The sequence below is a fragment of the Pleurodeles waltl genome, chromosome 9 (genome assembly GCF_031143425.1).
Source record: "Pleurodeles waltl isolate 20211129_DDA chromosome 9, aPleWal1.hap1.20221129, whole genome shotgun sequence".
In the NCBI taxonomy this organism is placed as follows: domain Eukaryota; kingdom Metazoa; phylum Chordata; class Amphibia; order Caudata; family Salamandridae; genus Pleurodeles; species Pleurodeles waltl.
Genome location: NC_090448.1, coordinates 1,053,236,937 through 1,053,251,376, shown reverse-complemented (window position 1 = coordinate 1,053,251,376; position 14,440 = coordinate 1,053,236,937). Strand labels below are relative to the sequence as shown.

The 14,440-nt window shown below is 41.3% G+C and overlaps 1 protein-coding gene across 1 annotated transcript in view; it reads right to left on the bottom strand.

Moving 5' to 3' along the window:
* Nucleotides 1-3,419: 3,419 nt before the first annotated feature.
* The window catches only part of SOS2 (SOS Ras/Rho guanine nucleotide exchange factor 2), a 282,480-nt gene continuing 271,459 nt past the window's right edge, over nucleotides 3,420-14,440 (bottom strand). Inside the window, exons 22-23 of the mRNA XM_069208691.1 lie at nucleotides 9,560-9,669; nucleotides 3,420-5,186 (exon numbers count right to left, since the gene is read on the bottom strand). Coding sequence (XP_069064792.1) covers nucleotides 4,677-5,186; nucleotides 9,560-9,669 — 620 coding nt within the window. The 3' untranslated portion in view covers nucleotides 3,420-4,676. The remainder of the gene's footprint in view (nucleotides 5,187-9,559; nucleotides 9,670-14,440) is intronic.

Below are 14,440 nucleotides of genomic sequence, written 5' to 3'. Positions count from 1 at the left end.
CACCCGAGGGGCGCTGCTAGGGCCAAAAAGGATGCATGGTGAACTGTAAGTGCTCATTATCTACAGGTAACATCTACGGGCAGGCAGGACGGGGATATGAAAATAAGCGTCCTGCAAGTCCAACGCAACCATACAGTCTCCTGGGTCCAGGGCAGATAGAATCTGAGCCAATGTGCGCATCTTGAACTTCTTCTTCTTAAGGAAGAGATTGAGGGATTGAGGATCTAGGATAGGGCAAAGACCCTTGTCCCTTTTTGGGAACCAGAATGTAGTAAGAATAGCAACCACAGCCTACTTCTGGCACTGGAGCCCTCGCTAAGGCTCCCATGGCCAAGAGAGCCATAACTTCCTCATGGAGAAAGGACAAATGATCCTCCGTAACCCAGAGGATGGTGGCATGGATGGAGGGGTAGTCTTGGAGGAGTAGCACCTTCAGACCATCTGCAAAACCCACCTATCTGACATAATGGATTGCCAGAGTAGGAGGAGGTGACTGTGAATCCTGCTGCCAACTGGCCCAAGGTGGGGGGAGGCTGCTGCAGAAGGCGGAAGGGGGGATAGCGGACTGACCAGACTTCTGACCACCTGACCCATGAGGTCAAGAGAGGGGTGTGGGTCTCCACTCTCGGCCACACAGGCTGAGCAGCATGCGCAGCATGGTGGGTGGGTGGCATGGAGTGTGGTGCATGACCTCATAGAACTCTCTGAGTTGGGCGGGGGTTGTTCCAGCTCCCAGGAACTCGGGAAGGCACGGAGTCTGCACAGGCTCCATAGAAAGAGGGCCACAGCGTTGACGTTCCTTCAGCAAAAAGACGAGGAGAAGTCAAAGAGCACTTCGACTTCTTAGATTTTTTTTTCTTGTGCCTTATTCGATCGTTCCGTGGACTTGGAGTGGGCCGATTACTTCGGACTCCACAACCGATTTCGGGACCTTCCTTCTTCAGCTGGGATCTCGACTTGAGCAGAGTCAAGCGCCGGTCTGCCATCAGCTTCAGGGACCACTCCCTCAAAGCCTTCGGATGAATGGCCCGACACTCAGAGCATGACTTTGGGTCGTGGTTCAGGCCCAAAAACATACGAGGTGTGGATTTGTCGAGCCTGATGACAGGACCCGCAGGGCATGAATCTTGTCTTTCTAGAAGACACCCATGACACACCAGGAGTAAAACTCGAAAAAACTGAGATAAAAAGTTGAAAAAAGCGAGTAAAAAATGTACTTGTTGGTAGCGGTCTTCAGATTAGCGCTCATCTGGTGCGGGAAAAAGACCTGACGTCAGTGTGCCATGGTGGCGCCTATATACCCGCGACATCATATTTGGCACGAGCAACGCTGACGACGGATGGTGAGCTGATTGACGCCACCTACTGGTGCGCAGGGTTACTGCTCACAAAAATGTTCTGGATCCAGTCTGACACCTGGAGAATTCAAAAGTAAGGAATCTGCAGCTAGAAGCCTCTAACAGATGTAGTTTTCACTTGGTGTTCATATGAATAAACATAGAATTAACAAGTGAGCTAGCCAAGGCCTTGAAGATGAGGATTTCCTGAAGGATTTACCTCTTATTTTTATTTTTATTTTTTAGCAGGCACAGGCTTCTCCTCAACAGATGGTGCCACTCACAGAATGTGAGACGATTCCCTTCAGCTGCAACGTGTACATGTGCAGGAACGAATATGACTTGTCCCACAATGCAACTGTTCCCGCAGTGTGCAACAGAGTAAGCCTAGGATACAGATTCAAAGATGGAAATTTGCAACCCTAATGTCCATCAGGAGAGGTCAGTACCATAACTGGGTGTCTGGTGTACTCCAGTCAATCTCCCAACAATTGTTGCAGTTGTGTTTCCAGTATGGCTAGCTTAGTTGGGATACTGCCTCTGTGTCCCTTCTTTTTCTTATGCCACCTCTATGTTTTGAGGAAAGAGGACTGATGTGTGCCCTGACACTGGAAAAGGCCAGTCCTTGTGCTTCTTCCTGCAATAAAGCTTTGCGCTCACTGGCTGAGTATGCCTGACTAGGCCAGGGACAAGACTTATACTATCCACAGGAAGAGGTGATCACATTTCATCAGTGTCTTCAGCATCAGCTAGCCAAATTCAGTCAGTCAAAGACCTGTGCTTAGAGTGTGATACATGTTCAACCTGTTTAGGCAAAAGACTTGCAGAGCTGTGCCCAAAACGACAGATGTAGGATTTCCCAGCTGACATAACGAGACATGCTCAACTCCACAGTGGAATGGAGTCTCCTGAGTGATGTACACTTTGACCCTCAAAGGCCCCATAGTTGTTATGCACTTCACAATACTTCTTTGACAAAAAGATCTGACTGAAACAAGCCTCACTGGAAATAATCTGGTACAGGAAAAAACCAAGTCAAGCAGCGAGGTGCTTTCAAATTCTGAGAGAGAGAGGGGGCTCCAAGGTTACCTGTACCGCATTCTTAGAGCCTTTCGTGGTGAGCTCCACATGGGAGGGCCCCTTGCATACTGTCTTGTTACATAACAGGCAAGGCAAATGTTTGTCAAGGTGGCCAGTGGTCAAGGCCTACCTCCTCACTCTTTGTCCCAATGAGGAATCCCATACTATACACCAGTGGTTCCCAACCTGTGGTCCGGGGACCCCTGGGGGTCCGCAAAGCCTCTTCAGGGGGGCCGCGACAGCTTAGAAAAATAAATAATATTAACAGATTAGGTCCCCAGCTTTCAGTAATGACTCAGTGGGGGGTCCCTGGATTCCAGTAATGATAAAGTGGGGGTCCACAGAAGTCAAAAGGTTGGGAACCACTGCTATACACGTTTAAGTCATTTTCAGCCGAGTCAGAGCAGGTATTCCTGAAGCACAAGAAACTGAGGTTACGTGGCTCAGAAGCAGCAAACAACACGTATGGCTGAAAACGGTCTTGTTGCTGAATTAAGTAAGCCAGATGATACAAGCTGATTAAGGGATAAAAACAAATATTAAGGTGTAGCAATAACTTGAGGACAGAGAAAAGGAGGCCCCCATTCAACACCACTTGACAGAAAAGGAACTGGTGAGGTCAAGCATACAAGTTGGGGGGGGTGAGGGCAGGGGTGATGGGGTGTACCACATGACACACACATGCTTGTACAGTATCACCACATAAAACACTGAGTTAACAGCTACCCACTGTTTTCGTATTAGGGTACACAAAGGAATAAGAAATCGCCAGGATGACGTTTTAGAAAGATTTTCACTAGAGAATTCACGTTTAGTGTATAAATTAATACTTTCTAGAGTTCATAGGACTTTGTAGAAGAAAGACTGCTAAATCGATTATTGTGTGATGGTTTACGTATAGCGATTCAAGACTATTTTCAAATTATAGCAAGCACAATAATCAAACATAGGAACAAAGTACACTATCATCCCTGCAAAAAACTCAACACAATGTCATACCTCTTAAAAAGTAAGACTGAGGTGATTTATTAATTTTGTTAAGAACACTCATACAAAGCACAGTAAAAGGCCACAGACCAGTAGATAAAATGTGGATTCTTGACACTTTACAAATGTTGCTACAGTACTACCGATTTAAAACAGACTCCCAAGCTGGTTAGAACTGCAAGCACTTCCACCAGCAAGTGAATTCACCCGTCGGTTTAAGAATGTAATAAAGCTTTTAGTAGTTTCTTGATTCAAATAACACCAGTTTCAAAAAACAGAACTTGTACCTGTAAAAATGCACGGATTAGGAAAATGTGATGAGAGTGTTCTGGTTAGGCATTGCTCTCAAACCACTGGATTGGTCTGCGGAATGGACCATATGAATCGGTCATAATCTTATACTGTATAGTAGTAAGCCTTCAGTCATCACTTAAAATGTATACAGGTTATCATTATTATCTGTAAATATACAATATAAACAAATTTGTACATTCATGGCAAATAGCTTTGTTCTCCAAAACAGTAGGCAACTCATTAGCTTAAGACACCTTTGCCTGAAAAAACAAAAAGGCACATCTGAATAAGATGCATGCTTTAATGCTAATTTCTGTTTCAATCACCGGGCTAGGTAGTCCTTGTTTAAAAAGTTGTCAAAAACAACCAAACATAGTGCATTTTGACATCTTCGTTTTATTTCCCAATCCACTTGTGTTGTTTTCTGTTCAGCAGCACATTGATGGAGCTTTTAAGACATGGCCTGATAAGCCTGTGAACGGCACACCTCCCGTCCACAGAGCTGGATTCATACAAAAAAAAGCGGGTGGTGAGTGGCCACAGAAAGTTAACATCTGTGACACGCCATGTGTCCACATCTGTGAATTCCACCATTTAGAAAGGCCACTCGTGCTCACAATAGAAAAATTCAACAAGCGCACCTTATTTTGCTCAGTGCAATTAACTGATGTCAGTTTAAATTTAGTGTAGTTTACAGTGCAAAGTGTATATTATTTATACTGGCAAAACGGTGGGCACTGAGGATCTGAGAAGAGGCAATGCTGCTGATCACCTGAGGGTCATTTGCTGCTGGACTGATCCAATCATGTAGTGTATGACTCATTTCCAATGGTTTTTCATCTGTTTTTCATGAGCTGAGCTTGCACTTTAAGAGCTTTCTTTGTTAAAGTATTATAATTCAGTTTCTTTTAGAAAGAATAAATAAAAATGGGAACATTTTGCGTTGTATTCCAGTGTCAAAGACTATTATGGCTGTGGTCATTGAGGAGCCTCCGTGTGCTCAACTAGAGCAAGTCTGTGTAAAGGAGGATGAGAAAGTTCCCTCTTGTAAGTCTTTGGTGGCAGTTTTGGTAACTGAGGGTTAGAATTCTGCCTAGGTGGGACTGGTGGAGCTTGGGGATGAGCAAGATTGTTGTGGCTGGTGCTAAGCACACAGCAGCGACGCAGCACTCTGGGAGATGGAGTACTTGGGGGGGTGTTCGGCGAGTTGGGGCAAGTGCTGGTTTCTCTGAACCAGTCCTGATCTCTGTGATGACGACCCCCTGGAGGTGGCTGCAGGTTCAAAGGACAGTTTATGAAGTGTTCTGGAGGCCTCAGCGGTACTGGCGGAGGAGTGTCTGGAAGAGGGTCCCTTGGAGGGGGTGGGGGTGGGCTGTGCAGTGGTCCATCAAAGACAGAGCTGTAGGAAGGAACTCTGGGCTGTATCTTTGGAGGAGGAGGCAGTCTAGGTGGAATTGCAGGTGGGTCATCATCTGACCTGGAATTTCCCTGAAACAGAAAAAAGAAAATAATGGGACAATGCAGGTCTTCATGAATAAGCACAGTGCATTAACGCCTGATAACCAGTTGTGAAAACTGTAAATTAGTAATTATACATTTTGCAAACTAGCAAATCTAAAACAAGCGAATAACACTGTCATTATTAATTAGAGAACAATTTACATACAATTTTGTCAAATATACCTACAATCTCATACCATATGTTCATTATATAAAGATTCAGTGAAAAAGAGGCCATATATTCTTTTTATTGCCCATGTGTCTTGGCAAATTTGTTGTGCACATTTGTACAATCACTCCCAGATCTGCAAATCCAGTGACCCAAACCAAGGTATTTATTTTCTAGACAAATAACTTCCTTCATTTTTATTGTCGCCATGCAAGACAACTGACGAGGAACAGTTCAATCTGTATGGAACATTAAGTGACTTCAGCAACATTCAATGGAGTTACCTGTTCACTACTGTGTAGTATGCTCAACAATTGTGAAATGCCACCGCTATTGTTGGCAGTGCTAGCGCAGGTGAGTTAATAAAAATTATTAATGAGTGTTTATGTATTCTGAATAATAAGTTTGTGTAGAAAATATGATAACGTAGAAAAATAATGCACGCATTTGAAAAAGTGTTTACGAAGAATGGCCACCAATTTTAACGAAATGTACTAATCAATGATATAATAATATGAAACATTGAACATTTGTTAGATTAATGTAGTAATATGTCAAATTAAGGGTTATGCAGTAAGCTTTAGCTTTATCAACTGTAGGCCTTAACTTAGCGAATGTCTTGGCTTAGTTTGCCAGGCATCATGTAAAAGCTGTATTTCTTAACATTCAATAAAATGGCTGTCCTAGAGAGTTAAACTATGATTTCTATTGTATTGTTTAAATGTGCTCATATTGGAAGCTTTCTCATGAGAACCAACTGCTAGAAGATGATGTTCCTGCTAGATGTAACATTTTTATGTGTAATGTGTGTGAGACTGACTTTCTCAGGAGAAGAACAATGGAGATACTGACTAGAGTGGAAGCTGCAACAATATTGTTACCTGACAAGCCGGATTATGAGGACACTGCAAGACAAACCAATCAACGACATGTGAACGGAGTAATAGTAGAATTCATAGATTTGGAGCTTTAGTTTTATTGGACAAAATGTGAACATGCGATTAACTGACCAATATGGATTTGGGAAGTAGCTTAGCAGTTTTGACTTAACAGGACTGTAGAGAGAGAAGAGGGGCTTATTATTGTTCATCGTGCGTCTTGACAAGAGACGTGCTCCTGTGCTTTCTGAACTACTGATGATGCCTTGCTGATCGACTGATGTCCTGAGGATGAAGACTAACTCTGCTTGCTGATCCACACTGAGGATAGGTATTATGACTAAGACTGTTGACTGTTATGCATTTGCTTTTTCCTTTTAGGTACCAACTGCACTGGTTTGATAGAGCCATAGTTAGATGTTTTTCCAAATTTGTGTTGCTAAATAGTTTTGCGTGAAGCCCAACATGCTGATGTTAATCTGATGTTAGCTAAGGATCCTCACTAAGGAAATCATGATAACAGGGATTAATGCTTAATGAATTTCTCTGCTAAACGTAATGTATGTAATCACATTGACGCAGTTGACTTTGTTATTGATTTGCACCATAACTTTAGAATGTGTTGTAGTTCAAGCTTTGATTAGATTGCGTTTCTTCCACCGCTTTCGACAGCCAGTATTGTTTCTGTATGTGTGCCATTTGATTTTGAGATTAATCTACATGACCTTAGCATTGTTAATTTAGGGAAATAAATATTATAACTTTTAGTAAAAGGTGTGGTTATTCATGACTGAATGGTCATGGTGCGTGACAATTATTAACTCCATTGATTAGTGATGTTATTGATTGATGTTGATTATTGATTATGTACTGGAGTTATGATAAGAACATCTTAGTTGCGAGTCAAAAGGTTCATCGACCTATTCACGTCCCCTTGTAAGTTTACTTATTAAGGTCAGACGCGCTAACAACATCCATCACAGGGTTTTACAACACCACTTGGATCTGCATAGGATTAGGACTGAGGGCATATGAGCCCAAACAAATTGAAACCAGCAGGGACCCGGAAGCAAGTGCCCTGGCCATTCTGTTTTTTTTGTCTTTATACCTCAGGCGCTCTCTCTCCTGACAGATGCTCCCCTCTCCAACAAGCTCTCAAAGAGCTATAGTTTTGTTCCGCGTACATAACCCCAGGCTGTTAGATAGGAAGGCAATGGGTCTACAGTGATTCCTGAAATAGTAACTACACTATAACACAAACTCCTTTACACTAATATTAACAACACAAAAATGATGATCTTTCAATAGGAGAAAGGAATGCAAAAGTGGTTTCAGTGTATACCCATTCCAGAATTGTCATGCCTAGGACGGCCAGAGATAGGCGCTACTTCAACTCTTTGAGGTCCAGAGCCACAGCTCTCACAAATACCTTTTCTCATTGGGGTTCAACAATAGGCTGTTTGACAACAGAGTGAATAATGAAAATAATTTACACTAAACATACCCCAGCACGAAACCATGGAAGGCATATTTTCCTTGACTAGCTGGCCACTAGCCGGGGCTCTGTTATTTCAGCACCAATGTGGTGCGTATTCCATCTTTCAAACACAGTCAGTCCAGCACAGATTTGCGTGGAACTTGGTCTGGTTCATACATTCCTAAATATATGTTTTCCTCAACTGCAAATCACAAACCTAGGTTTATCACTGCAAAAAGAATTCTACGTGCCCCTTGATGAAAGATCTAAGAAAATAATTTCTTCTGTTTATCATACCTTAGGGCTCAGTGAAGACCCTTAGGATGTTCTGTAAAAATCTACTGCCTACGTGGTCATTGTTCTAGGTTTATTTGTGGTTTCAAAAATCAGGCCCCTGTATTAATGCCGACACTTTAGCCTGTGCTTAATTTGTAAAAAAAAAAAAGTGAGTGCCAGGGCCCTCGTCATCTTTTTTCCACTACTCTATGTTTATGCAGGAGAACTGCAAAGCATAACTCCCAAATTTAAAAGCATCACGTAGCTGTCTTTCCAGCAAAAACAAGAGTACGCAGAATATTTTTGTTTCCTATTGATGTTCCAATAGTTGTCAAAGCTTTTCAGACTCAAAGGTACGAGATTACACATAATTACAGCCAGACATCACCATTTGTTTGCTGCAAAATGGTCAACAGTAAAGATGAGGACAATTGAAGCGACCTCGAAAGGACTATTGCCAGTAAAGTAGGTCTGTCCTTGCATATGGCATGGAGCGTGGAGCAAATAGCTTTGAAATCCATTTAGGTGGGTACAATTAGCCAACAAAACTATTTGAGAACTTAGGTTATGTAGCCCCTTAACTTGCGGAAAAGAAAAAAATGTGATTTCAGATACTTGGGGAGATTCAGATAAACTAAAGTGATGTAATCTGATCGTCATGATAGCTTGGATATAGTGCGATGCAGATAGTTAGGGAAATAACTCAATGTTATAAAACAGTCCTTGGCCATTATTGCATTTTTTTTTAAACTCTCAGAGCAAAGGAATTAACAGGTGGGAAGAAGGCGAATATGAAAGTCTGGTAGCAGATTCAACTACAGTTCAGTTTTAGCCGACGGGGGCACCCATCACTATGATTTCTGATTTAGACTGCTAATGCACCAGTTAATTTTGGCTTCATGGGAAGATGGAGAGAGTTACTAAAACACTCTGCTTCAGGATAAATATAAAATGCTTTGCTCTGGGTATTGAGATCATGGGAAGCCTCAGATGTGAGAGGAAGAAAGAATCAACCAAGTTATTAAGAAGGCTAGAGACATATAAGGTTTTCTGAAATGTCAATTCACATATGCTATTGCTCCAAAGGTGCAAAAAAAAAGGTAATACAAAATACATGTACAACGTAGCAGACAAAGCTAAGGCTTTTATTGGGTCTGTACGAATAGGTCAAATAAGAATAATACACTTGGGTACATGACCCGCATGACCCTCAGTTGGCTACTACAGCTTGTGATAACTTTCTACTAATCAATGCATGTAGGATTTATAAATCGTCATGGCAGCCTATGTTTATAAGACCACCTTGTTCCCTAAGCAAACAATCTTTCATCCACACATCTTAAGTATGATAGTTGTTTGTTTCATATCTCGGTGTAAAAGGAAGTGTGACTATTACATGGAGACCAGCTAAGAGTGACTATGAAAGAAGATGCCTAGAAGACTGATGCAAACAAGAGAAAAAAAACACTATTCACATCATAATTTGGTTCTCATTTGCAGCACATATGAGCCTCAACTGCAAACATCAATTGCAGAGTATGTAGTAAACGTTTTGACATACCTTTGCGTTTGAAGTATCCTGATCAAACTTCTTGCGAGGGGGGAGAGGTGGGGGAACCAGAGGCTCTTCACTCAGACGATGTAAACTGCCACAGGAACTGAAGAAAGATTCTAGGAAGCACACATTGTAAAACTATGAATATAGTCCTAGTGCATTTGAGACAATACATGTATCCTTACAAGAAACTCGTATTATTTAAAAGTAGGGAACACATTACACAAAGGTTTGTAATAGCAGAGCAAGACTGCCACAAGACATGTATCAAAGCCCTGGGTGCTTGGAACGATCAGACTGAAAAAAAATCTCTGGCAAATACAGCAGCACTGATGTAATCAATCTGACGAGAACATACCCAATCCATGGCGAGATGTAACTGCTTTTCCAGCAGAGATATGTTAAATACATGTCCTAAAGTTAAGTTTTGCAGAGGTTGTAAACTTTCATAAATTCTCTGAAAATGACATGTACCCCCATAAAACCATTTTTACTTGAGAAATTCTATGCAGTTTTTTTTTATTATTATTAAAAACACGTTTATGGTTTTTTTCTTGCTTTGTTTTAAACTTCATCGACGTGACCTACTTGAAGATGAAGAGGTTTTAAAAGCATCCTGATTTGGCAATACTTAACATCACAGATTTCTACTTTTAAACTAAATCTCAAAACATGGATCAGAGAGGAGAAGCAACCCCCCATTTACTAATTTTGCAAATACTATTTTTGCAGGATTTAAAGATGTTTCAAACATCATTATTTTTAACAAATAGTTGCATACTGAACGAGAACATAAACCAAGGCATTACATAACAAATTAAACACCATCAAGTAGCTCTAGTGTCAAAAGTATGCTTTAGACTTTGAAAATGCAAATTTAAAAGTCATAGCAACTAATAAGCAGGTGTACCTTAAATGAGTAATCTGCTAAATTATGCCATATAGTAATCTGTGATCGTCCGTTTTATTTTTTTTACGATTCGGTATTTAGAGCTCATAATAATAATTTAATACCAAGATAGCCCTGCTATATTTGCATCTTCACACCCTATTCGATATTAAGGGTTTTCATAGCAATTTTTATTTCATTCTGTGAGCTACATAGCCTAAACTGCGAGAACGACCATCTGGATGTTCTTTTTCCCTTATCAGAAGGTAATTAATAAGAGAAAATCTGCATGTAACTACCAACCTTCACAGCAGAACACAGAAGTGGCAAAGGGAATGAGACTATCTCTCCTAATTGCCTTGGACTTGCCTACAAAATCTGAAGAGTTCTCTCCTGCAGAAGAAATGGCGTAATTCTCATACATATTGTTTTCAATGCCAGATGATTGATAAGTGCAAAAAGAACAGTTAATGGACGGAATGCAGAACAAATCAAACATTCACCCCAGTCACAGATCTGGTTTTATTTCACCAGTTTTTTTGCTCACCATTCCATTCCAGTTTGGACACAGCCATATGCAAATCAGTCTTGACCCTGTTTCCCCTGGGAAGAGTTCAGCCCGAACTGCCAGACCAGGTCCTCCCTGGACCAGAAACAAAGCATTCCATTCATTATCTGTTCTTTCTGCATTTGTCACCCAAAGCGGGAAGGGTATGCCCAGACGTGGGTCCCGTGCTCACTGTGCCACTGGATTCAGGCTAGCCTAGCTGATGAAGGGTGATACCCTGAAACCGGTCCTAGAATGCTTGTTTCCGTCCAGGGAGGACCTGGCTTGGCAGTTTGGGGTGGACTGTTCCCATGGGGAACAGGGTCAAGAATGATTTGTAAATGGCTGGGTCCAAACTGGGGTGGCATGGTGAGCAAAATAACAATGGATTAAACCCAGATCCTTGTGACTGGGGGTGAATGTTTGCATTGTTCAGATAAGGAGCATCACTTTCTGAGCTTATCATTGTTAGGGAGTGGCAGATCTAGCAGTGAGCTGCCCGCATAGAGTTGTCGCTGTTCTCGGAGGAGAGGGTGGGTAAAATAATAGACCTTTGAGGAGACTGTATTCCTAAAAGTTTCTGAAATTAATATTTTGAGTGCGGCTCTCATAATTGGTGTGTCCCACAGGAGAGAGAAATTTTGTTCGAATGATCTTAGGGAAAATACATGGATGAAGGGGACCCTGATGTCGCAAACAACCATGCAACAGAAAGAGGTCTCAAAATGAAAAGGGTTATTGATTGCTTAAACATATTTAATCTTTCATCAAGAAGATAGGCCATGTAAAGATCCGTATGCATCCGAGCTCCTATAAATTGAAGGCTTTAGTAATGAACTAGCAGACATGTTTATGGAAAAGGTTTGGATGTAAGGACGTGCTGCACACTAACTGTAGACTATTGGTTGTCTCCTCGGATACTGTGCTGTTACTAAAGAAATGTAAAGGTTGAGGTGTACTCCATGCAAATACTAATCTGAAGCCAGCTAAGTGTACACCTCTGGAGATGTGATGTTACGCTAATATCCTAAAACAAACCTGAGATTAGAGATGGTCATTTTTAAGAAAAATGGTCATCTTTGAAGTCTTGAGATGCTTATCGATCGTCTACCTTCAACAGCTCGGTTTTATGTCAGTGATCATATAAAATATTTCTACCAAGATAAATTGATGTGACTGGCGGCCCTCTTCTTCTTGAGGACAATTTAGTGTAAAACTGCAAGTGTAGGAGTTTCCATATCTTCTGTAAAGATTCTGGCGATTATTTATGAAATCACAGAGGGACGCAATGTGACTGGAGGCAGGTTCAAGGGTTTCATCGTCTGCATGGTGCAAGAATGCTCTTTGTAAAACTCAAAGTATCCCACCCCACGTTTCCACACTAACGAAATACGTTTCTTGGTTGAAAACTTCAAGAGGACAAATCATCGGCCAAGCGATTCATACTGATTTCATGATGGTGCTGGGAAAAACACACACTTTGCAGCATGTCTCCACCATAATGTGTTTTTTTAAGCTTTAGAATGTAAACTTTTTATTTGTGCTGGCCGATAGTAATGGTATTCAAGGAAGTGATTGCCACTACCATTTTGCATTTCTCCAGAACTTGTGTTTTTGGCGAAAGCAAGGGCTTGCCCTCGAATTAAACCACATTCTGTTTGCTGGAATGTATGGAAAATATTCTGAAGACAAGCCTGCATGTACACACTAATCCACTGATGGTTGGACGGTGCTGTTCACCAAAATTGTATTAAGTGCAAACTGCCAAAGTGCAGCTATTCTTGCATTCAATGTCCAAAGTAATAATCAGATGTGCAGTATCTGTACCACTGCATTGTGGGCTTTGGAGAGCAGTACTATGAGCCATTCCGTGGACATGCTCGATTTAGAAACAATGACGTGCAAGAACATGCATTTACAATGCAATGAGTCTCACATTTGCTTAAGTTAGAGCTATTGGCATTGTAAATTCATAACTGGACTTCTCTTGCCACATACATTGGTCATCCCTGCCTCACAATTTAGTCTTTTTCTGCCACATAATTCCAGTGGCCCTGCATAAAATTAAAGCACTCCCATTTACCTTCTTCCTCTATCTGCAGCCAAAAATGAAAATGTTGCCATTTAGCATCCTAATTTAAATCTGCCATGCTAATTCCAATAGGATACCACTTTCACCACCCGACCATCAGAGTTGATGGCTGGCTAACACAATTCCCCAGAAAGACACAAGACCGCCACGGAGGAGTAACAAGAGAAATAAACCAGAAGGGTCACCCAAATATGTCAGGAGTGTTCAAACAGTCATAGTGTAATAAAGATGTTAAGTTGGCCTCAGTCATGGTCATAATTGCAATAAGGAGAGATTAATTAAACATATACAATTATCATATATATGTAATAAAAACCTTTATCAGAAATTAACTTTTGACTTTAGACTGTAATGTTTAGAACAGCCCCTAGAGGACACCACAATGAAAATAGCATTTGTAATAAGCATGTTCATGTACCCATATATATAAGCCCCTAAAGGACAACTAAATGACAAGAAAATGACTAAAAGTAATACAGTGTGACCATATATTTAGCCCCTAGACGGCATAATGCATTACACATTTTCAGGGCTAGCAGGATTACTGCAATGATATTACAAGCAAGACCCTGAAAACACAAATTACTCTCAGCTGTAAAACAAAAGTTCCAGCTATGAGAGAGATTAAAAAGACGATTGGTGGGAGGGATTATTATTTCGGGATCCCCACTAACCTAGTGTGGGGACCCAGGGATGACAGAAAGAGCAGGTTGTGGTGAATGTGTTGAAGGTGGTCCCATTGTCCTAAGACAACCACAGGCTGAGTTATGAGCAAAAATGTTCTGTAAAAGAATGCCCTGCAAAGCATTATGGGATGACCAAGTGCAGTGAATATTGCAGTATGTTGACTGTAATGCCCAGAACAGCTCATAGAGGACACCACAATAAAAATATAATTTGTAAGACACATGGTAATGTAAGCATATAGTCAGCCCCTTGAGATCATAACAACATGAAAACAGAATGGCAGAAAGTAATGCAATGCAACCATATATTTAGCCCCTAGAGGGCATAGTGCATTACATATTTTCAGGGCTAGTAAGCCTACTGCAATACTAAGCTCTGTTGAACACAGACTACTCCCAGTTGTAAAACAAAATTTCCAGCCGTAAGAGAGATTAAAAAGGGACTGAATGGTATAAGAGGTTATTATTTTGGGGTCCCCACTAACCTAGTGTGGGGACCCAGATATGACCTAGACAGAAAGAGTGTGCTGTGCTGAATGTTTTGCTGGTGGTCTCATTGTCCTAAGACCACCACAGGCTGAGTTATGGGCAAAAATGTTGTGAAAAAGAATGCTTGCAAAGCATTATGGGTCACGTTTTCCCGAGTGCAGTGAATATTGTAGTATTGGCTCTC